Genomic DNA, 22,832 nt, shown 5'->3' with positions numbered 1-22,832 from the left:
GCCCCGGCGGGGCGGCGGCCGGGGGAGGTGGCGGAGGGCGGGAAGTGATGCGCCTTCCGCTCGGCGGCCGCCGCCATGGCGGTTTATTTGACTCCGCGCTTCAGGAGGCTGCGGAGTCAGAGCGAGCTGGAGCCGCGGCGGGGGAGGCGGCGAGGTGAGGGAGGAGAGTCGTCTCCGTCTCTCCGCTACCGCGCGTTGGTTTATTTATTTTATTTTTCTGTGGTGGTGGTGGCGGCAGTTCCGCGCCTCAGCGGGGGAGCGGAGCAGGGTGTGAGGGGCCGCTGGCGGGAAGGCGCCAGCCGTGCTGAGGAGAGACGGAGCTGCCTGAGGGGGGAGACGTTGTGGTGAAGGGGTGGGGAGGACACAGACGGCTGCCGGGGCTGTGTCTCGGTGTTCGGAGCGTAAAGGTCGCGGGGCGAGCGGGTCTCGTCTGCGGCAAGTGTCGGTTTGTGGCTGAGCTGAGGGCGGTGGGTGCAGGAGGAACCGGGGGGCAAGGAGGAACATGTCCCCTAGGTGAGGCTGAGCGAGCTGGGACTGCTCAGGTGGGAGAAGAGAAGGCTCAGGGGGGTTTTATCACTTGGGGGGGGGGGGGGGGGTGGAGCAGGTGGACCCCCGGAGGTCCCTGCAAGCCTCGGCCGTTCTGTGATTCTGTAATGAATTACTGTGGATGTGAACGTACGTGCGGTATGTGTGGTAATAACAGTACCAAGAAGCCCTTCCTCGTCTGTTTTTAGTGTCTTTGTTCCCTTCTGTTGACTGCCCTAGCGGGTGCGAGTCAGCTTGCAAGGAGGACTGATTCATGATGCATTGTCTTTCTCTGTCCGTGTAAAATTGAGGCGATTTCTGGAGAGGTTTTCAATAAATACATACAAACCCAAAATTTCACAGAGTAAAGTACTTTTAAAAATGTTAAAGCTTTATAAACATCTGTAAAACTTTCATATAAATATTTTGCAGATTGTGATGGTCCTTTTCAAGCAACTCAGCTGTGGAATAGTATTATTCATGCTCTTCACAGTCAGGTGGAAATCAAAAGGCGTAGACAGCATCTGAAAACATACAAAAACTGTTTCACCGGCTCAAATGCTGTTGATGTGGTACTGAGCCATCTTATGCAAAGCATGTACCTAAGCTGCAACGATATTTCTCGGCTGAAGGGAGTCCGTGTATGCCAAGTGTTGATGGATCATAAGGTGTTTGAGCCAGTTGGAGCAAAGCTTTACTTATTCAAGAATGAGAAAGAAACAGAGTTTGAAGACACAAACACTAGTCTCTATAAATTTGTAAATAGCAGTCTTACTCCTTTTCTTCCAAGAAAGAATGAAGACAATGAGAGCTTGTCTCCTGAGCAAATCTGCAAACAGAAGACAAAAAGACGTTCCAAGTGGGTTACTCTGAACTATTTTGATTTCTTTTTTCTTCTTTTTTTTTTTTTTTTTTTTTTTTTTTTTTAAGTTACGGTGGGTTAACTGCAGATGAGGTTACATCTGTCTAGCCCAGGTATTGGGGGCTTTTGAAACTATGTGCCAGTTTTGAGAAAAGTTATGCCTAAATAGCAAGTGCTACCTAATGTTTCTTGGTAATTTTAAACTGCTTTGATCTTCCCTTTGTTATTTAGAATAGAGTCTGACACAGTAGCATAAGCTTAGGAATCATTTTGATTAGCAACCAATTGTGATGAAATCTGAGAATTAACATGAATGAACTACTAGCTGGAAGCTGGTAAAAGAAATTGAACCAATAAACAGTGTTTGGAATCAATATCCTTGCCCTTAGCACAAAGCAGATGCGGGTAATTGGTTTTCTAGCAGCAGGATAGACCCCAGATACAAAGAAGCCCTGAAGTCCTGATTTTAACAGCAGTTTGGGAAGTGACACAGATCAATGTGTTCTGATTGTATTTGTTATACATCTAACTTATTATTTCCCCCCGAGCAGAACGAAATGTGAAACAACACGTTCAAACCCCTTAGCATTAGAAGCAGCTGATAAAAAGAGGGTAGAGGAGCTCCTTCGATCAATAAATGTTCATGCATCTTTACCTCCAAAGATCATGGTTAATGAACTGACTCATCCGCTTTCAAAAAGAGGTGAGGATTGAATTTTTCTTTTTAAAACTTGATTGTTCTTCACTGTGTCTACTTGGAGCGAGTACCCCATTTCTGTTAAACACTGCCCCTCAGAGTCCTAAATTTAACATGTCACTAATGACAAAATAGTGAAATGAGTGCTAAATGGGTAAATGCTCATAGTAAGTAAACTGAAGGAAACAAAACAGGATTTAAGTTTTTGCAGGATGGTGCTATTCTATTTATGCAAATACCACTTCAGAAGGAAATAGGTTTTAAGATTAAGTACTTCTGTATTATATGGTTCCTTTGCTCTTCACTTGTCTTTGCTTGTATGTATTGCTAATTAGAGTAGGTTATTACTCATTCTAATATGGAGAGAGATGTTCTCTTTAAAGCCTTCTTTTTTAGCATTCCTATTTTGATCCCTTCTTCCCTTGCTGTTACCTTGTTTTCTTTGTACTCTTAAAACATTCTTGAGTGAGTAAAAACAAAGGTTAGTGTTTTACGTAAGATATTATTTCTGAGGGTGGGTTTTTTGTTTGTTTACGATATCAGTAATAGAAGATGTCTGGAAACAGCAAACTCTGCTACGATTGCTGCAGTTGATTGATGTTCCACTTCTAGAAGATATCTTGGTGTCTTCAGTGAAGACAAAACTAGACTGTTTTGGCAAAGAAGAAGACCTGATTATCTCAAATACTTTCCTGGACAGAGAGGTTACATGTAGCTTAAACTTGCCTGAGTAAGTTACACATCTGTGAAATGTATTTATTAGTAAACACTTTATTTTACTCTTGACCAAACATTTGTGTTAAGTGAACAAAATAGACATCATTATACTTGCAGATGGGGGGTGGCGTTAATGTGCTTTCCTTTGTTGGCTTCTTCTCAGAAGTGGTAAGGGAATTCACAGAAAAAAATACATGTTTGGGATTGGACATTTGAGGATTTTAAGTATACATTAAAACTTTAACCTCAAGTGTCAAAACCACTCCTAGTTTCCAGACCAGACGCTTCACTCTTAGGTCTCTACAACAGAGGCTAGAACTTGAAAAAGTTATTCTGAGACTTTGTTTGTCGCAGTCCTGGTGGTGGTGCTGTGAAGATAGAAAGTCAATAGGGCATCTATTGTTAACAACAGGAAACAATATTTTTTTTTTGGAGAAGCTAATCTGTAGTGCTGAAGAATGCTTATATCATGAGAATATAAAAATGAAAGTGGCTGTATGTCGTCAGTGCTCTTTTTTCTTTAAATGTTCTCTTATTTTTGTAGTGTTCCTGTTGATTGCGCTTTGGCTGATCTCTATCTTAGCATGTACTTTTAATGAATATGTCAAGGCATGTCTCCTCCTCTGTGTGTGTCATAGTAATGCTTATTTCTGTCAAATCAATACCGTTTTTATCTGTTTGTGAGATTTGAGGTCAATCTGTGTACCTAAAGAGACTTTCTTACAGTTTTTATGTATTCTTGCTTTAGGGAGAAAATATTAATATTTTTACGTATGTTTAGAGTTTTACATAAGATGGTGAAACTCCTGGTTCCAAAGTAGGTTTATTGCTGAATACCATCTGAACTCCATGGGTTTCTCCTCCCAAAATGTTTCTTTTGAGCTTTATACTCCTGTTCTGCTTGATTCTTGGGTGATTGGTGGGTTTATGTCTCTTAAAATATCTTGTATGTGGTTCTTACTCTATTATTCTGTGTTAATTGTCTCTAACATTTGCGTCTTTGCTAATATATCAGATGAGAGTTTAGAAAATTAAACGCTTGCTTCATTACTTTATTCTACAATTAAGTGGGGGGCTGGAGTAATGTCTTTGTAGACGGTATATTACTTAGGTCTGGCTTTATAGCATGCTTGAGAAATCGGAAAATTTCAGGTATGAAGAATAGCCACCAGTATTACAAGAATTTGGAGGATTAATAGCCCCCAATATGAAGGTGGGGGAGTGAGTGTAATTTATATCTCAAATTTTCTGTCTTCAGTTTTCAAATAGTGTCATGTTATACTTGAAATAATCAAATACTTGCTCTCCATGCAGGCAATTAAAAACTGTAATCAAATCCTGCTTGCAGTGATTGCACTGCTCATGGGATCATAAGTAAAGGAAGGTCATGATCCTGTTTCTACTTTACTGTATTACCCCATTTACACATCCAAGACTTATACAATCCTTGTTGGCTGCAGCAGTTCTAACAAAAGTTCATGTTTATCTAGCTGTCCAGCAGCAAGTTCAAAATCTTTTTCTGCTCTCCATGATTAAAATAACGTTCTATGGATCCTAAATAATAACTGCATCTCCTCACACGTTATTGATTCAGTTCAAATTATTTTATATCCAGAGCGTCAAATAAAAGTAAGTCTCCCTCTGCCCCTAACATTTCTATAATTTTAGATTTCTTCTGTGCAAAATGGTTGAGTTAGTGACTTTTTCCCCTGACTTTCCAGCCTCTTTGAACAGTGAGTTGTCTACCTGAATTTTAGGTTCTCCTTGCGTTTTCTCTCCCTAGTCGAGTCATACAGGCAACAAATGCTTAAGAAAACTCATGTGCTTATGTAATGTAATGTAATGTCATGTAATAAACTGCTTCCACAGTATTCTGGGATTTAAACTATTTTTATTGTTCTCTGTTTTCAAACTAATTGTCTTGTGTCTTTTCTGTAAAGATCCAGTCCCTTGCTTTTTCACCCTGGTTAGCCCTGGTGGGTTTTCATTGTGTGTGTTGGAGTAATAGCGGGGTGGTGTTTGGTTTTAAATATAGCTGAATCAGGCAAGTGCCCTGGGGTCAGTGACAGTCTGGCATGATTACAGCTTGTTTTGATCTGGGCATACCTCAGGTGTATTGTCTGTAGCATAGGAAGACCATGGAAGTCGCTTCTTTTGAGCGGGTCCTTGAACTGCTGTAGTGAAATAAGTTACATAAACTGCTTAATAAGCAACAAGTTTAATGCTGTGGTTCAAATATGTTACTATACTTGCATGGTTATTTCTATGTAATTTTCTTTAAAGGATTAAATAAGAATAGGCAGAGCATTTTAAAGTAAACACTAAAACTAACTTTTCCTTCCACAGGCTTGACAAATGGCTCTATGCTGCAATTGAATGCTTGGAGTATTTCCCAGACCAGTTCATAGTGATGGTTAGTCAGCAGTTACCTCAAAGCCCTAACAAACCCAGCAGTCTGAATACATACAAGAAGATTCTTTTTGACATTATAATAAAGTATTATAGTCAAAAGAAGGACTCCCTTCTTGCCACTCAGGATCTCGATATTCATTCAGGAATTATAGAACTTATAGGTAAGAGCAACCTGGAGTGAAAAATACAAGTGAAAACTGTATAAAGGATGTAACTTACTAAGCATTAATTGACTGAATTATAACACCATTTGCAATGCTATTGCAGATGCACTTTAATTTATAGGTTGGAGGGAAATGCTCGAGGTTGCTAGTCAGAACCTTTGCTCAAGGCATGTACAAATTTCAAAGTTAGATTAAGTTGCTTAGGGCTGGGTCCAGCTGCATTTTGAAAATATTGAATATATTAGTCTGTGTTCTTGGGTCCTCACCTGTGTTCTAGTTCATACTAGATCACTCTTAGGAGATTATGCTTAACTATTCTACAACCATTTTTTCCCCTCTTGGTGCTATGGAATAGATTATGGTCATCAGTGCCTAACAACTTGGATTCTAATAATAAGTTTCCAGTAGAATCCAGTGCAGCTCACCCTACTTTGATAAAGTGCTGTTGTTCTGACCCTAGTGCAAGAGAGGGCTCAAACTAGCTATGAACATTTACATACTTAAAGCATTTTGAAAATTAATTTGAGAAATGCTGCAGTTAGCTGAAGTATGACTTCATTTTGTTATCAATGTATATATGGCTATAACTATTTTCCTCAGTTGTTAAACAGTTTGATTTAAGATGGCTGATAATACAGATCTGTTGTGAAGGCAAATGTTGCTGTGCTTGTGGCTTTAAAGTAAACAGATCTAGAGTACTTATGTTAGAGATGAATGCAGTTGGTCAAACTAGTCCACGTGGTTTATTGAACCTTTCTATATTGAAACTTTTTCTTTTTTTTCCCTACAGTCTTTTAAAGTAACTCAGTAAAGCTTTAATCATAGATCAGAGGAACTCTTAAACTTTTCTCTAGAAGTGATTTAACTTCCTGTCTTCATAGCTACACTTTTACTTGTCCTTTGGCAATTCTCTTTCCTGCTTTTTTTTTGTCTGTGCTTCTTTTGGAAAAGGGTCACTTACTTGCTCTTTTGGTGTTCTTATTAATCAAAGATGGTTTCAAATGGCTTGTGGTACACCCCTGAAAGTCCTGGATTATTTCTTGTAAAATATAACCTCTGTCCCGGTAATAGGGCAGAGGTCAGCAAAACATACATAGATTCTATTCCTGTATCTGCCCTCATCTTGCTCTTGCCTTAAAGTTACTTGGCTTTTTGATAGTTTCTCACTTTCAAAGTGAAGATAACTAGAATTATCATCTAAAGGGGTTTTTATAGGAGGTTATTTCCAATTTATCACATTTCCTTGAGAAACTTAAAACCTAATGACTTAAAAAGGGGAGGGGGGATGATGATGACATGGACAGGACGCCAACCAACACAAAAAACCCAAATGAACAAAAAAAAACAAACCACCACCAAACAACAAAAAAAACAAACATAACCTCAAAGCAATGAGAAAGTTAGACTTGTTCAGCTTATTAATTACTTTGAGATGAATCCTGGAATATAATACAAAGATGTGTAAACACAAACAGTGCAAACATCACTTCAGTGTTCACACATTGTACACAGAACATAGTAATGTCCTGTATATATTGTCCAAGTATGTCTGTTCCCTGACTAGCTATGGGACAAAGGTTTTAAGCTTATACTGATTAAATGCTGTATTGAGTCTTGTCAAAAGGTTTTAGAAGTCACTGAGATAACCTGCTTTGTTTGGAGGGAACCCCCCAAAGATGGGATTAATACTGGAATTTAAATATGTGTTCTTGACTCTGAAAATGAACAGTTGCACTGCATGCACTGTTTTACTCCATTGCAGAAAAAGGAAATACAGATCAAGCTCTAGAGGCATCACAACTTTATTTAAAATTATTAGCACCAAATATCCGAGAAGAACTACACAGACTTCTGGCATTCATAGCAATTGCATCTGAATCTGAGGGCTACAAATTACAAAAACAAGTAAGTATGTGTTTTGTTTAGTGTGGGAAATAGCACTTTCATATAGTAAGACTGTTTTCTAGTTAGAAGTATTGTTTACTGCCTTCCGATGTGATTTGTTTTAAAACAAATATCAAGATGTTCTTCCCACTGATAGCATCCTGTTATACTTAGTATTTGCTGACACATTGCAAGTAAATCTAATGCCAGATTGGGGCTGTTCTTTTCCAGTTTGATAACAGATCTGTGATCATCAAGACTTGCACAAAGTTCATCTTGCAAAATAAGACACTGTCAAAACCACAGGCAGAACTGCTGACTCAGTTTCTGATGGACAATCACTCTGAGCTCTTCAAGGTAGCGTTTCCTTACCTCATTGGCTTTGTCATTTTAAATGTTAAATACCATGAAGTGCCTTTTTGGAGTTGAGAGGTCTGAGGAGCAGAGCTTATTTAATATTCCACCTGTTACAGTTTAATGGTACAGTCAAGTAGGGTGAGAATCTATTTCAGACTATGGAGGACAGCTTTTTGAGAGCTTTGCAATCTTTTACCTAGAATATCCTTTCCCTTTATTTATCCCCTTTATTTAAGTATTAAACTTTTACAGAGGCCTTTTGGCACATTGTTTCTGTTGGCTGTCTGCTAGATTTTTAGTCATCTTTGTCCTTCTCCTTTAGAAATCAGCTGACATAACTCTGAGTAATATATTAGATGGCATGCTTTGGTGCCCCAGCATACAGCTTTGACAACTGTGAAGAGTTCCTTTTGGTACTTTGAGATGTTAACTTCTAAATTAAAGAAAATAAATGAACCAAAAAATGGAATGGCCTTTCTATTTAACTTGATCATTTATGTAAACATTCAGATATATTTTACAGTCTCCTTTATTTACGTTCCATCATATTGTCACACGTGCGAGATGCAACCTTCCCAAACCTGATATTGACTTTCTGAATTCAACCAGTGCATTATAGTTGTGATGCTCTGCTACTGTTTCTCTCAACTATAAAATTCTTCATTAAAACACTAAACTAGATGAAGATGAACTAGTTATTTCAGCTGTTGTAAAATAGCTCTAAAATACTCTGGACATTTATTGTCCAGTTACAAATAAGCATCACAGAAACAATGATTTGGTTTCAGTAAAGTACTATTTTTAGTTCTTATACGAGACATTAATTTCCACTTCTGACCTCCGCTGAAGAGAGATGGGAGATTTTTATTTTTTTAATTAGCTCCAGTGAGGTAGTGTGGTTACTGTGAGTTTTGTATGTGTTAATACACACCCAAAAGTAAATACTCTTTTTTTTTTTTGGTTATTAAGAGTTCTGACATGAGGGTTAGGCCTTTGATTCATGACTGGAGATTGAGCCGGATCTGACAAATCAAGTGCCTGCTGCCTCATAGCAGTGACAGCAGAGTGGATGGTGGCTCACTCTTTCACAACTGCAGTTGAGAACCTTTTGTATTATATATGCTGAAATCAGTTCAAGGTCTACACTACAGTTTTTGCTGTAGTTCAGTGGAAAACAACATCTAGAACATCTTGCCTCCTATTTCTTTGGCCAGAAATATCAGGAATAAATATCAGTATATGTGTGTTAGTGCAATTTTTTGAGACATTTTGAATGGATACCTAAAATGTAGGCATAGATTTTTCTGCAGGTAATTATGTGATTATATTTTTTTTTTTTTTAAATTGATCATCTAAAAGCTTTAGATTCTCAAAATACAGAAGTACTGTTTTTGTAACTTTTTTCTTTGGCCAATTGTATTTTCAGACTCCTTTAACTCTTCTGGAACTAACTAGTAGAAGACTTCAGAGTTTGCTAGAAGGACAAGATCCAGATATTGATTCAGGTAGATGATGTGATACACATTTTTATGTAAACCTTTCTATAAAAATCAATTTATCATCAGTTGACTATAACTTTGCATAGACTATGTTCTTTTCCTTTATTAAAAGTGAAGCATTAAAGCAACAAGTGGCTAATTCACTAAATAATTAAATTATCTGCTATAAGCAAAAAAGTGACCTCTGAATATTAAAGAACAAAGTGTCTATTATCGTCTAGTTTGAACACACTACAAATATTTTTTTTACTATAGAATTACTTCTGAAGTTAATGCAAAATGCTTCCTGAAGTGACTTGCTTATAATTTGGCTTGTGAATTTGATGTGATTTTTTTTTTTTGTATTTAGGAACAGCATTCTTATATTTTTGCCACAAGACACCTAAAAATTCTCATAGAACTCAGTAGTTTGAGGTTCTAATAGATGTCTTGAACACAGACCTTGATTGTTTAGTGTTTTGAAGAACTCTCTTCCTTTTCTGGGTAAGCATGAAGTTTATTAAGAGCTTAAGACTTACAGAAGGGTAGTGTAGCCTAAAAGGAAGGCATCTGACACTTGGTATGTATGTGGGATTAGTGTTTTCCAGCTCATTTCTTTTACAAACTAGCATTCCATCTGGCCTTGCTGCCAAAAATGTCTTTCAGCACTGTGATTAAAAGGATTGGCTTAAATAATTTAATTTCTCTCTGACTCGTTAGTTTCTTTATTTAGACTTCTGTATTGCCAGTGCATTATGTGCTTAAACATTGAAGAGAAGCAATAAGGGAATTTAATAATACTGCAAGTTATTTTACTGTTCAATACTATATTTAATAGATCAGCTCTCTGAGAAGTAGTTTTGGTGCAGAATCTTTTACCATCTGTATTGGGCTCTGGAATGTGTCCAAATTGCTTCCAGCTTGGTGTTCTGAGTATTGCATATTGTATAGCCAAAGAATACAGAGATGAGCAACGGAGGAAGGAGTTGCCTGTCTGCAGTATTCTTGGAGCTGGTGTGATTGCCCTCAGCACACTGAACAGACAACTGAAGTACCTCATACTATACTCTCCCTACTAAGCTTTGGAGTTTCAATCTGTAAATGCATATAGATTCCATCTACTTGTTGAAGTAGGTAGTTTGATCTGATTGTAAGCTCTCCAGCATCGCATATTCCTGTTTGCCTGTGTGCCTCATTCTGGTGTCATTTTCCCTTTTCTCATGGAGGAGACAGGATGAAAATGTTTCCTTAGAGCTACAGAGCATTCTTAGCTGGTGAACTTCTGAAGTTCAGGTAGGAGCAGGAGGGAAGGCTGGGAGACCACAGAAAAGGGGTCTGTCTGTTGCAGGAAGGTAATCATTAGGTCTGCTGGAAATAAACATTCCTAAAAACACTTGAGGGAACTCTGGGTTTGTTTTTAATCTAGCAAGCTACTTGAAACCACTGGACTAAAGGATCCACCCTGAAGTTTTAAGAGTTAATCTTGCCAGAAGTTGTTAAGCTTTCCCATTCGGAAGAGCTATGTTTTCTTGACCTGACTCTACTAAAGCATAAAAAGTATTTCACATTTGGTGTTTGACAGACTCATTGTAAAAGAAGGAAGGACAGGTCCACATGAAAAATCTGGCTGCTCAGGTTATTACCACTCTCTATGTGAAGCCTTAAGAAAATGGTGTTTGTACAGAAGGAATAGTAAGAATTTTTTCCCCTTTAGGCAACTGACATTTGTTCAACCAACTTGCTCACTAACATGTATGTGGAGTAGCTGAATGCCAATCTGTCCTCTGGCCAGAAGTCACCATCCAATGATGGGGCTTGAATCCTTGCAGGGCAATACTCTACTGTGTAGGTTCACAACACTTTTACATCTAAGTAGTGCTTAAGTTGTGTATCTTTCGGGCACCAGTTCTTGCTCTGCTCTCACCCTGAACTGCTGCCTGTTCCATCATCTCTGCTTCTGGTGACCAAACCATGCTGGGCTGTCTAGTCACCTAGAAGTTCCTGAACTGTATTCCTGAATTCAGAGGCAACTGTTTCTTCGAAGTATTTATTCACTTGCATTACCTACCGGGCCTTGCTATGGATCTGATTCGCAGGGGATCACTAGATCATGACAACTGCGAGGTGCCATTCTCGTCATGTAGCATTCTGTTATGGCTTCTGTTTGCAAGAACAGTGTTGGCTCTTCGTCTTGCAGGCCTTGTGTTTGCAATACAAAATCATCTGTGACATTGCAATTGTAACACTGCTTTTGGGGGGGGGGGGGGGGGCGGTTTGCAGTTAGTGTTTAGATGTTCATCCATGCTCAGTGGAGGGCTATACATTTAACATTGTTTGTAGAGAACTGCAATCACATCTGAACTGGAATATCAGTATACCTATGTTTCTGATCATATTTTTTAATTGGGCTCTTATGTGATGCATTGAACTTAAACAGAACTTCTGATTTCTTACAAAGGCTTCACCTTCTGTCAGCGTGTGACAACTAAAGAATATGAAGATCAAAAACAACAAACGAATCAGTATCTTCTTGCATTGGTTCAAGAGATGGACAATGACCCCACTATTCCTTTGAAGCAGAAGAAGAAATTAGTTAAAGAATTCCGAAAATACCATTCTCTCATCTATTGTAGTGGTTGTAAAACTACATGTGAATTTTGTAGTCTAAATGGTTAGACATCAATACAGCCTTTTTTTCCTGTAAAAAGGAGGGGATGCATATGAAAATTGCTCATTATATAAATAATTTTCTTCTTATGTCCTTACATATTCAGTAACAGGACACTACAACTATCAAAATTACTGTGCTGCTCAAAAGCATTAATTCTAATTAATGACTCTTTTAAGCAAAATGTACTTCATTACTTCTAAATTAGTAATAATGGCACACTGCTTGTGCTGCTTTGAGTTCAAGGTTTGGCACTTTTTTCCTTCAGTCCCATGACCCCATGGCTTTCTAGCTGACCTAAGTCTACATTCAGAGCCATGCTTGGGCTGATCATTGGTAAGGCTTTTAATCTTTTCTATCTGTAGTTCATAATCAAACTGTAATCTAATCTTAAACTGTAGGTTGACCTGTGAGTATTGTAAAAGTGTACAAAGTGTGCTAAAAATGTTAGGAGCTGGTCAGTGGGTCTTGTATCTGTGGCAGGCAAGATTCATTAGGCAGGGGAGCTGTGTGCTTGCAGTCAGTAATTACAGCCTGTTACTTCTTCCCCACTCTGGCAGACTGAGCTGCTGCTAATCTGGCAGTTATGCAAAAGTAAAAAAAATTACATTTTGAGAAAACTTGAGGAGTAATAATATTGTTTTAGATCTCTTGGTGTAAGCAATTTATTTTAACATGAGGATACTTTGATAGTGTCCAGTTGTTTGTCATAAATACTTTGATAGCATTTCTGGATTCATAGGGCAAAGCTAGAAATCATGTTGTCCTGTCTTGACACGTTGATGGTTAACTGTAAATTGACAAGGAAATGCTGATTCAAATCATTAAATAAATATGCAGTATAATGTTATAGGGGTTAAATTACTTCTTCCATCCTCATGACAGACATTTAGTCATGTATTGGACACAGAAACAGAACTGAGATTGGAAGGGACCTCTGGTCTAGTCACACCATGCAGCTCCAAGTGGAGTCAATTAGAGCAGGCTGCTCAGGGGCTTTTCCGGTTGAGTTTAGAATATCTCCAAGGACGGAGATGCCACAACCTCTCAGGTGAGTCTGGTCCACAGTTTGACCAGCCTGACGGTATTTAAAACCAAAACAAAAACACCAAAAAAGCCACACACCTTACTTTTAAGTGGAACTTCTTGCATTTCAGTTTGTGCCCATTGCCTCCTGTCCTTTCACTGGGCACCACTGAGAGGTGTCTGGCTCAGTTGTCTTTATTCCCTGCCCTGAGCCTTCTCTTCTCAAGACTGAACAATCGCAGCTCTCTCGGCCTCTTCCTTGTATGACAGATGCTCCAATTCCTTATTTTCATGGCCCCTTTGCTAGACTAGCTCCACTATGACCATGATTTTTTTTTTTATGTGAATATGCTTCTTTTAATGTCCATTCAATTGCACACACAAGTTAGAAAAATATTTTTTTGGGGGGAAAAAAAAAAAGAAATCTTGATTCCTTCTCACTGTGTATTAGTGTCACACCAGTACAAGCATACAGTATTTTTATTGCCTCATGCATTGAGGGCTTCTGCAATAAGAATACAATGAAGCTATCAGCAAAAGATAAGAGCACAATGAAATGACAATGAAAAAATTATTTCATAGTATTAGGCTTGTAGAACTTTATTTTTAAACTCTCTCAAAATGATTTTTTTTCCCAACCCACTTAAATACAGGAGAGCTAAAACACAATCCTAACTGACAAAAACCAGGTTGTAGTTCAAAGACTTCCATTCTGAGTGAAACAATGGAATAACAATGTATCCAGCTATGCTACCTATATATCAAATTTCTCTTCACAGATATTGTGTCCATGTTCTTCATAATCTTCTCTAGTTACTACCATGTCTTCAAAATCATCGTTTTCAGAAATGAGCTTCCCACCTTCCCAAGAATAAGTAATAGGGCTGAAAAATGAACAAAGGTATTGTTACTCATCTGTAAGTTCATTTCAAATAGAAGTATGCAGTGATGATTTCCAAGACTTTCACTTAGCCATACCTATTTAAAAATATATTTTTGATTGCTAAATCAAACCACCCAGCTCCAGACAAGTTATGAGACAAAGTTTGAAATTTTAGCAGGGCTAACTGACTTTGCTTTTTATAAAAAGTAAGTGCCTCTTTGGGGGCACGTGTGAAGAGGTCAGGACGTGGAGATGTCTTTGTATTTACTTTGCACAGGAATGATTCTTTAGTAATGTTTTTTAATACTCTTCAATAATAACTTTTTAAAAAGTGAAGACTTTTCTGTACTTCAAGACATACCTGTTTTGTCTCAACTGTATATGCTCTGCAAAGATGTTACCCCTTCCAAATCCCTGAAGTGGCTACATGAATAATGACATGGCAGCATTCAGATCCTGAAAATTCTTCTAAGTAAAAGCCTAATCTCTAACCTTGCATACTTATGTGGCCACTTAATGACAATACAAACTTATTTATCTGTTCACAATAAAAAGACTGATCCTGAAAACACTTCACTGATTTAAAACCTTCTTGTACAGTTTTGGTTCACTTAGTATTTAAATTAACCCCTTTACTCAATCTACCTTTTTAATCAGCAAAAGAAATCCTACTTTACAGTTTGTTCTGCCAGAAGGACAGAGCTTGTCCTGTACAGTTTAGAACTTACTTTTCAGGAAGAACAACGGAAACATCATAATCAGTTGGAGTAAGACATCGAACTTCAGAATAAACCCGATCTCTGAAGCCTGGAAAAAGGGTGTTTCCCCCAGTCAGAACTATGTTCTTGAAGAAATGAGGCTGCATTTCTGTAAAAAAAGAAATAATAATTAAAAAAAAAAATCTGTAGAGAGAGACTGAATGTATATTTAAAGGTTTTTTCCCAATTTTGTTATGAACTGGAACAGAAGTAAGAAATACACATAGAAGAATTTTATGATCATCTAATGATCACATCAGTTAAATGGTTTTATTGAGAAATACAAAAAAGTGACCAATCATCCTCTGTTCTTCAGGATTTTTAGCATTTGGCTTTGATAACTACTATTTTCTTATATTGTCTATTAAATGTCATGTCTGCCAACACAATTCCCCTCTCAAAAGGGATTTTAAATGATACATTCTTTTAAAGAGAACAAAACAATAGCCTCAATGCCGCCATACTTACGTGGTATGATAAAACTATGAAAGTATTCTTTGTAGTAATAACATTCTTTACACATATATCATTTGTATTACTTCTGACAAGCACAGCAGTCAGAAAGGTTTTATACTGTGATGCTTAAATTACTGAGATTTGTCAGTTTCATTTTTCTCATCAGTTTCATTTTTCTCTTCTTCAGTGAAGAAGGTATTTTAAAACACAGCTAAATCTAATTTCAGGTACATTGCATCATCAGTGTCAAAGGCAGGTCACATTAGGAAAGGATGTTAAGAATTAAGTCTACAGCAATTAACTGAAACAAGAGTAGAAACCAATCAATGAATCACCACAAAACTATGTTTGCCTAACAGAGAATCTTGTAGCTAGACAGTTCTAGAGTATGTGACACACCAGAAGACAGAACAGTTCACAACAACTTAGTAACTGGCATATTGAAGGTACCAGCTTCTTACAACACTTTGGATGCTTAAAACAAACAAACAAAAACCCAAAGCAAACCAAAACAGAACAACACAACCCCCACACACACACTTTTCAAAATACTTATAGGTTATACCTTCAGGTAAATTCTGAATGGAATAAACAATGGCTTCAGGAATTCCCATCTCTTGAATACCAATATCTGAAGGATGGAAGAGTATTTCTGGAACTGCAAATCTTTCATTTGTTAGACGAAGTATTTGTTCACCAGTCTTGTATTTTCCACTTAATACCATCTCTTCCCTTGGCTAAATTAAAGACACGAATAGTAGCCACTGCTTAAGAAAAGAAACTACATCCTAGAGTATTCAACTGATCTTTTTCACGTACTGCAGAGGTAGGCAGCATAATCTACGTTAAGTCATATTATCAACAAATCTTTTAAGAATAATACATACTCTTGTGTTAAATCTGAAGTGACTTTGCTCTTATCAACTGCAGCTTTGCCTAAAGCAAAATAAAACAGGTATGCAAGAGAGTGGCCTTAAAATACCGGGACTGCTTTCGAAACTATGGCCAACTCAGTAAATGAGATAAAATTGTTAACTTGTCTTTGTTGGTATGAAGACTTTTCAGGCTCTTCTATAACATCACTTTGAACCTTCTACCTACTACAAGTAGGAATTCTACCTAAATACCTACTAGGGTATTTAAATGACATTCAGAGAGACTTACAAAAAAGTATCAAAGCAGAGAAACATCCTCCAACTTTTAACTTTAAAAAAACCCCACCAATAATGATATGGGTAGGTTGTATGACAGAGCACAAGCATAGAAAGCTACAAGTATTAAATAATAAAACATAAAATGCTATGCTGGAAAAACAGTATTTAATTTTCATCTCAACTTCCCGAGGAAAACTTTACCAATTAATGCATAGCACTGAAAAAAGTTACCATACAGCATTAGGAAAAAGAAAGTCTTTTTAACCTGTCTACTAGACTTGTGCAGGGGAAGTCCAAACAACTATACTTCAAAAACCATACTATCATTACCTTACAAAATCCCTTTTTGATTGTGCTGAAGTCAGGCAAAACATAATCTACCATTACAGTATTTTCCTCTCCTTTCAATCTGAAAGAGAAGAATGTAAAATATAACATAATAAAAAACAAGTTCTAAATCCCAACTGGTTTATAGTGACAAGACTTTGACTTAACTGCAAAATTTTCTGATTAAGAGTATAGCATTATTTGTATATACAAATAGATTATTCAGAAGTACCAACTTTTAAATTTAGTATGATTGTATACGTACTTGGCAATGTCCATGTCCTTGTAGAAGTCTTGAGAAACGTAACACACATCTTCTTTCACTTGATTAATTACATGCGTTTCATCCATAACATGTAGCTGCCTGTGAAGAACAAAAACCAAAACCACAGAAGTTTGAGAATTAAGTCTTAGCATTACCTGTCCAGTTTTCCACTGGAGATGAACAACCATAGTTTTCAAATGACAGAAAGCTACTGTCTCAATATCTAAAACTTGTATTCAATGTACAAAGCATTCCTGGCCTACTGGAGTTTAGTATTTTCCTATTTCACAGTTCAATACAAACATCTACCTGCGTTTGCCCAATGTCTTCATAAGAAGTATAGCCATAATCCTGCAATTAGCTCTACTAGCAAAGACCTTTACCTAGATAAAGTTCCAGGCTAAAGCATCCTAATGAAAAGTTGATCCTATTGAATTTTATTTTTGGTATTGATAGAATCAGTTTGCAAATTGAACGATAATCTGCTGAGGCATCTCAGAAAATATGTAAGGACTTGTATAATTGTGAACACACAGTAACCTCAGCAACTTCAAAAGTGCTGGCACTTTAAAAACTAACAGCCTAATTCTTCAAAGAGCTTAAGCTCATCTTAACTCACCTTGAGCTGAAGCTCAAGTCGGCATCTAGCAGATTATAACAGACGAAAATTCCCTTCTCCTTTAAACAGCATTTAATCTAAAATTCACAGAACCATTAAGAATATCCCCACAAACTTCTAGCTCATTTCATACCAGGTCTCAAGATGATGATCAACATGCTTTACCTGTAAGAGATTATCTCCTTCAGATGGTTGGTTAAGAGTTTTCCTCCGACGTTAATCCTAAAGAAAAGGAGTAACACAAGGAATTCTGTCATTATTAACTTCAGGCATAGCAAACAATTCTTCTAGGAAATACACACTGCAGTTTACCTGATGATTGCCTCTTTCTTCTTTTTACTTCTACAGTAAGGTACAATGTGTGTAAAAGAGTATCCACTATCCACAATGATACAACATAGCTCAGATGGATTATCCCGGAAATACCTGTGCGCACTAAGAGCTCCGGCTGAAATACAGAAAATTTCATCCAACTTTTATATGAACATACATTTTTAGAATTTACATTGATAAGAAACTGTACTTGCTTCATATTTTAAATGCCTTTGACAGACTTCTAAGACCTCAATACATAATACTACAGCCAACACATGAATTAATTTTGACAGTAGATAAAATGAAGTATCGTATACGCCCCCATTTATTCTTTTTCAATAATTCCAGTCCATGTTAATTTTCCTCTCGTGAAGTCCAAGCAGACTGATCACACCACAAGTTATCAAATCTATCTAAAGGAGTATCCTATGTCCAGCTATCTTTCAGAAGGGTTGTGATGTTATTTACACATTCCCTGTAAGGTACATTGCTTTATCGTAACGCTGCGTTTTATTTGCTAATACAAAACAACACCAAACAAAAAAACAACCCCACCCCCAAAAAAGGAAAGCTATCAAAGACTTCATGCAAATTTTTGGTAGACTTTCTCAAATGCTATCCTGTTTCAAAATCCATCCGTTATCTCTGTCATCCTGACGCTCCTCAAATGTCCTTTAATTATATACCATGACACTCTTCAGAAAGTAGTGTAAGAGTACAGCTGGAATTTCTAAAAATTAAAAAGTTTAATGCAGTTAGAGTACATATAGGAGCATATCACTCAAGATAGATGCTCAAGAGCCAGGAAGGAAATTAAGTAATTTGTTTACTATCTTTATATATACAGGTGTATGCATATGCATGTGTGTGCATGCATGCAAATTCATTTATTTATTTATTTATAAAGTTAACCTTGAAAAATAGATAAATGCAAACTAGAAGGAGACAGACTCACCATTTACTCTAAGAACTGCTTGAAATTGATATTCTTCAAATAGAATTTCATTCATGGATTCTTGTATTGAACTGAAGTTAAAATAAGGTTCGGTAATAATAATATTGGTATCTACAAAATCCACCTATGAAAAATACATTAAGACTGTCATTACACAACACTTAGAAATTAATATTCCATTACCATATTTTGCAGCAGTTGAAGTTTGTGTAAATTTGAAGACATGATTACCACTTGCCATATCTGTTTGTAGAAGCCAAGCTTAGAAGGTTTTAGGTTTGTTTAAAAACTTCATCAGTAGCGATACAACTTTATCAAATAAATGAGTAAAAATGTAATAGAAGGGAATACCTTCATACATATTCTGCTCCTGTTGCCATCCTTACAAATCGTAATCCAACGTTTTAAAGAGATATCCATAAAGGAACACTACAATACTGATGTAAGGTACTTTACACTAATCCTGTCAACTACAGAAAGCTAAGTCTCTTCAACAGCTCAGCACTTGCATCACAAAATTACTTATCTAATAACCAAAGATGAAGTCCTGCACAAAGTAGAATCAGTAGTAAAACTCCCAAGTGAGACCAGCAAAAGATCCTGGGCTTTCTGCATTTACTGGTATCTCAAACTCCTTTAGAGAGGACTTCGGAGGGTTACTGCAATCGTAACTGGATACGGCTCTAAACGTACTACCAGCTGTATCTCTCAGTAGTCTTCACTCATGAAAAAGAATTAAAAACAAATTCTCCTTGAAACCATGACTACATTGAATCTAGTTCCAAAACTAAAATGAAAGCTAAGTATGAAAAACCAGCACTGTATACTTTTATGTATGCAGACTAAGATATTCTGAGGCATTACTTTCATTCTCAGTACCACTCTGCCTCCTGGGTGTTACAAAACCCCCCAAATTTTCAGAGTATATAACATTTTTTTAAAAGAAAAAATAAAAGGGAAGCCTTACTACACTTCTTGTGCTAAATCCAGTTCATGTGATAAGTAAGAAAAAATGAGTATCAGATATTTATATTCTATACATTCTACTTACCCATAGGTAGAAAATGGTTAGCCAAAGATCGTTACTTAACGTGTAAGTCTTTTGGCCTACTGACCTAGCTCATCAGTCTCTTTTACAGCAACAGTTTCTTGATCTCTAAACCACACTGTATCTGTCTATTCTTGAACTCTTAATTATATTGATGTGAATTTCTTAACGTATGTAAACTGAACTCAGTGTGAATACACACAAGACTAAAAAGTTTAAATGTTTTTTAAATTCCTACACCAGACCTTAAAGTAAAAATTTTCTTCAGTTTGCAAAAAAATAAATCCCTGTGATCCTAATTGAAGGCACTTTCAAAAAGAACAGCAATCTCACCAGTTCTATTTAATATTTGATGTACTTATGTTGATTCCATTAGACAGTAGTTAACCTACACAAAATCTGTAATTAAAAAAAGGCTCTTACTTGATACATTTCTTTTCCAAAAAGATAATCCCACACCTGTCTCTGGACATCCCAGTTCACCAAGTAACCCTGTAGGAATTTAGAAAAAAAAATTTACACTATTTAGAAAATAAAATAATACTTACAAAAAATAAAATTACCAGAAATCAAAAAATGTCAAGTGATTGACAGACTGGTAAAATAAATTTGAGAGTAAAAATGTCTAAATTCACATTTCTAAGCTAAGGAGTAAATGTTATATAGGATAAAGAAAGTTACAAGTGTTCCACATTGGTATGTTAATTGCTACACTACAAAAACAATGTAAATTGTGTTTCCTATACACATTATTCTTTGACAGAAACCTGTCAGTCCGACCTCAGTGCTGGGGAAGGTTACGGAGCAGATCACCTTGAGCGCCATCACACAGCAAGTACAGGACAACCAGGTGATCAGGTCCAGTCAGCGTGGGTTTGTGAAAGTGTGACTAACCTGACCTCCTTCTGTGACAAGGTGACCCACTTAGTGGATGAGGGAAAGGCTGTGGATGTTGTTTACCTGGACTTTAGTAAAACCTTTGACACCCTTTCCCCCAGCATTCTCCTGCAGAAACTGGCTGCTCATGGCTTGGAGGGGCATACTCTTCGCTGGGCAAAAAACTGGCTGGATGGCCGAGCCCAGAGCAGTGTTGAAGGGAGTTAAATCCAGCTGGTCACAAGTGGTGCTCCCCAGGGCTCAGTGCTGGGGCCAGTTCTGTTTAATATCTTTATCAATGATCTAGATGAGGGGATCGAGCGTACCCTCAGTAAGTTTGCAGACGACACCAAGTTGGGAGGGAGGGTTGATCTGCTGGAGGGTAGGAAGGCTCTGCAGAGGGGTCTGGACAGGCTGGATCGATGGGCTGAGGATAACTGTATGAGGTTCAACAAGGCTGAGTGCTGCGTCCTGCACTTGGATCACAACAACCCCACGCAGCGCTACAGGCTTGGGGAAGAGTGGCTGGAAAGCTGCCCGGCAGAAGAGGACCTGGGGGTGCTGGTCGACAGCCGGCTGAATATGAGCCAGCAGTGCGCCCAGGTGGCCCAGAAGGGCAGTAGCATCCTGGCTTGTATCAGAAACAGTGTGGCCGTCAGGACAAGGGACGTGATGGTGCGTTTGGACTTGGCACTGCTGGGGCCGCACCTCCGCTACTGTGGTCAGTTTTGGGGCCCTCACTCACTACAAGGCCAACCTTGAGGTGCTGGAGCGCATTCAAAGAAGAGCAACGAAGCTGCTGAAGGGTGTAGAGAACAGGCCCTGTGAGGAGCGGCTGAGGGAACTGGGGCTGTTTAGCCTGGAGGAAAGGAGGCTTTTGGGAGGAGACCTTATCGCTCTCTGCAACTGCCTGAAAGGAGGTTGTAGCGGGGGGGGGTGCCGGACTCTCTTCCCAAGTAGCAAGCGACAGGACAAGGGGAGAGGGCCCGAAGTTGCACCAGGGGAGGTTTAGATTGGGTATTAGGAGAAATGTCTTCACTGGAAGGGTTATGAAGCCCTGGAACAGGCTGCCCAGGGAAGTGGTTGAGTCACCATCCCTGGAGGTATTTCGAAGACGTGTAGACGTGGCGCTCGGGGACACGGTTTAGGGGTGGGCTTGGCCGTGTTGGGTTTACGGTTGGACTCGATGATCTTGAGGGTCTTTTCCAACTAAATGACCCTATGATTCTACGATTGTTAAATGTCACACTGCTGAATTTGATTCTTGTATGATACTACATATAACCCTGCAGTCAGGACATATCGGATGAAAACTATTCCTTAAAACAACCTACATTTGGCTATCATGTTAAACGCAGGATATCTTACTTACTTTCTGGAAAGGAAGAATATAAAAAAGACCGGAGGGATCTTTAATCTCATCCAGTTGATTTGCCGTAAAGGTTTTCAAGCGCGCAGTCTTGGATCTGAACTGACAGTTGGGAATAACGCTGGAAAAGAGGGGGAAGTTTCCTGTTCATCACAGCACCAGACACGCTCGTTGTCTTTACGCCGCTTTCCTAAGCACTGCATTTTTCGCTGCCGTGTTTCGGTTGTAATCCATTCACGGGAGCGGACCACGAGTGAAATCATCTCTAATTTCGCACACGCTGTCCCGGCCACGCCGGCCGCCTCCCCGCGGCGCGGGGGGGGCGTGGCCAGACCACAGGGGGGCGGGGTCAAGACGCGGGGGCGGAGCCAGGTCGGGCCTGTCCGCGGCGTGCGCAGGCGCGCTGGAGGCCCGCTGCCCCGGTAAAGCGGGCTGAGGGAGAGGAATGTCGGGCTCCCGTAGGCCCGGGCGGCGGCGGCGGGGAGCGGAGGGGCCGGTGCGGCGAGCGGGATGCCGGAGGAGCGATGAGATCAGGGGCCGCCCGCCCGCCGCGCCCCGCCCCCTTTCCGGGTCCTCACCTGACGCTCGCGTGGCTGTAGCCGATCTTGGCGTTGTAGGCGCCGTTATCCAGCACCAGCGTCGCCATGTTCCCCGCGGCGCCGCGGCCGCCGCCGTCCCAGTATTGATCCGCCACCGCCGTGGATCTCTATGGTTACCATAGAGCGGAGGGGCCGCGCGCGCGCCGCGCTGCCTGATGGGACGCAGGCGTCGCGGCCGGGACCGCTTCCGGCAGCGCGCCCGGCGGTCACGTGATGCCGCGACGCTTGGCGACGCTATTGGTCGGGCGTGACCCGGAAGTTCCCGTCAAGGAGAACTGGCGGGCGACCGCGGCGGTTCAGTGGGGCGGCGGCGGGGCCCGTCACGGGTGTCCGTGGCGGTTCAGTGGGGCGGCGGGTCCCGGTCACGGGTGCCCGTGGCGGTTCAGTGGGGCGGCGGCTGTCGTTCCGCGACCCGGCG

General features: G+C 39.2%; 2 protein-coding genes across 5 annotated transcripts; one reads left to right on the top strand and one right to left on the bottom strand.

The window, feature by feature from the left end:
- Positions 1-2: 2 nt before the first annotated feature.
- DEPDC4 (DEP domain containing 4) lies at positions 3-13,266 on the top strand. 4 transcript variants are annotated; one of them, XR_007504601.1, is made up of 10 exons: positions 3-154; positions 958-1,384; positions 1,939-2,090; positions 2,628-2,814; positions 5,148-5,374; positions 7,140-7,282; positions 7,493-7,618; positions 9,045-9,123; positions 9,467-9,600; positions 11,555-11,642. XR_007504601.1 is itself a non-coding variant. In XM_049791936.1 (9 exons), the coding sequence occupies exons 1-9, from the start codon at positions 76-78 to the stop codon at positions 11,770-11,772; spliced, it is 1,638 nt and encodes a 545-aa protein (XP_049647893.1). In that variant the 5' UTR covers positions 3-75; the 3' UTR covers positions 11,773-13,266. The 4 variants fall into 4 exon arrangements, 3 of the variants coding, with proteins under 3 accessions (XP_049647893.1, XP_049647894.1, XP_049647896.1); XM_049791936.1 differs by lacking the exon at positions 9,467-9,600 and having other exon boundaries at positions 11,555-13,266; XM_049791937.1 differs by having other exon boundaries at positions 9,467-11,648.
- A 108-nt stretch (positions 13,267-13,374) lies between these two features.
- On the bottom strand, positions 13,375-22,604 carry ACTR6 (actin related protein 6). Its single transcript, XM_049791940.1, has 11 exons — positions 22,394-22,604; positions 21,819-21,936; positions 19,994-20,062; positions 18,523-18,646; positions 17,565-17,700; positions 17,418-17,474; positions 16,634-16,732; positions 16,372-16,450; positions 15,453-15,624; positions 14,402-14,540; positions 13,375-13,674 (listed from the first exon to the last, which is right to left on the bottom strand). Exons 1-11 carry the CDS (start codon positions 22,459-22,461, stop codon positions 13,545-13,547), a joined length of 1,191 nt encoding a protein of 396 aa, XP_049647897.1. The 5' UTR covers positions 22,462-22,604; the 3' UTR covers positions 13,375-13,544.
- Between the last annotated feature and the right edge of the window lie 228 nt (positions 22,605-22,832).

The sequence above is a fragment of the Accipiter gentilis genome, chromosome 34, assembly GCF_929443795.1.
Source record: "Accipiter gentilis chromosome 34, bAccGen1.1, whole genome shotgun sequence".
In the NCBI taxonomy this organism is placed as follows: Eukaryota; Metazoa; Chordata; class Aves; order Accipitriformes; family Accipitridae; genus Astur; species Astur gentilis.
Note: the sequence above shows the minus strand (reverse complement) of the source record. Positions and strands in the feature narration are given on the sequence as shown.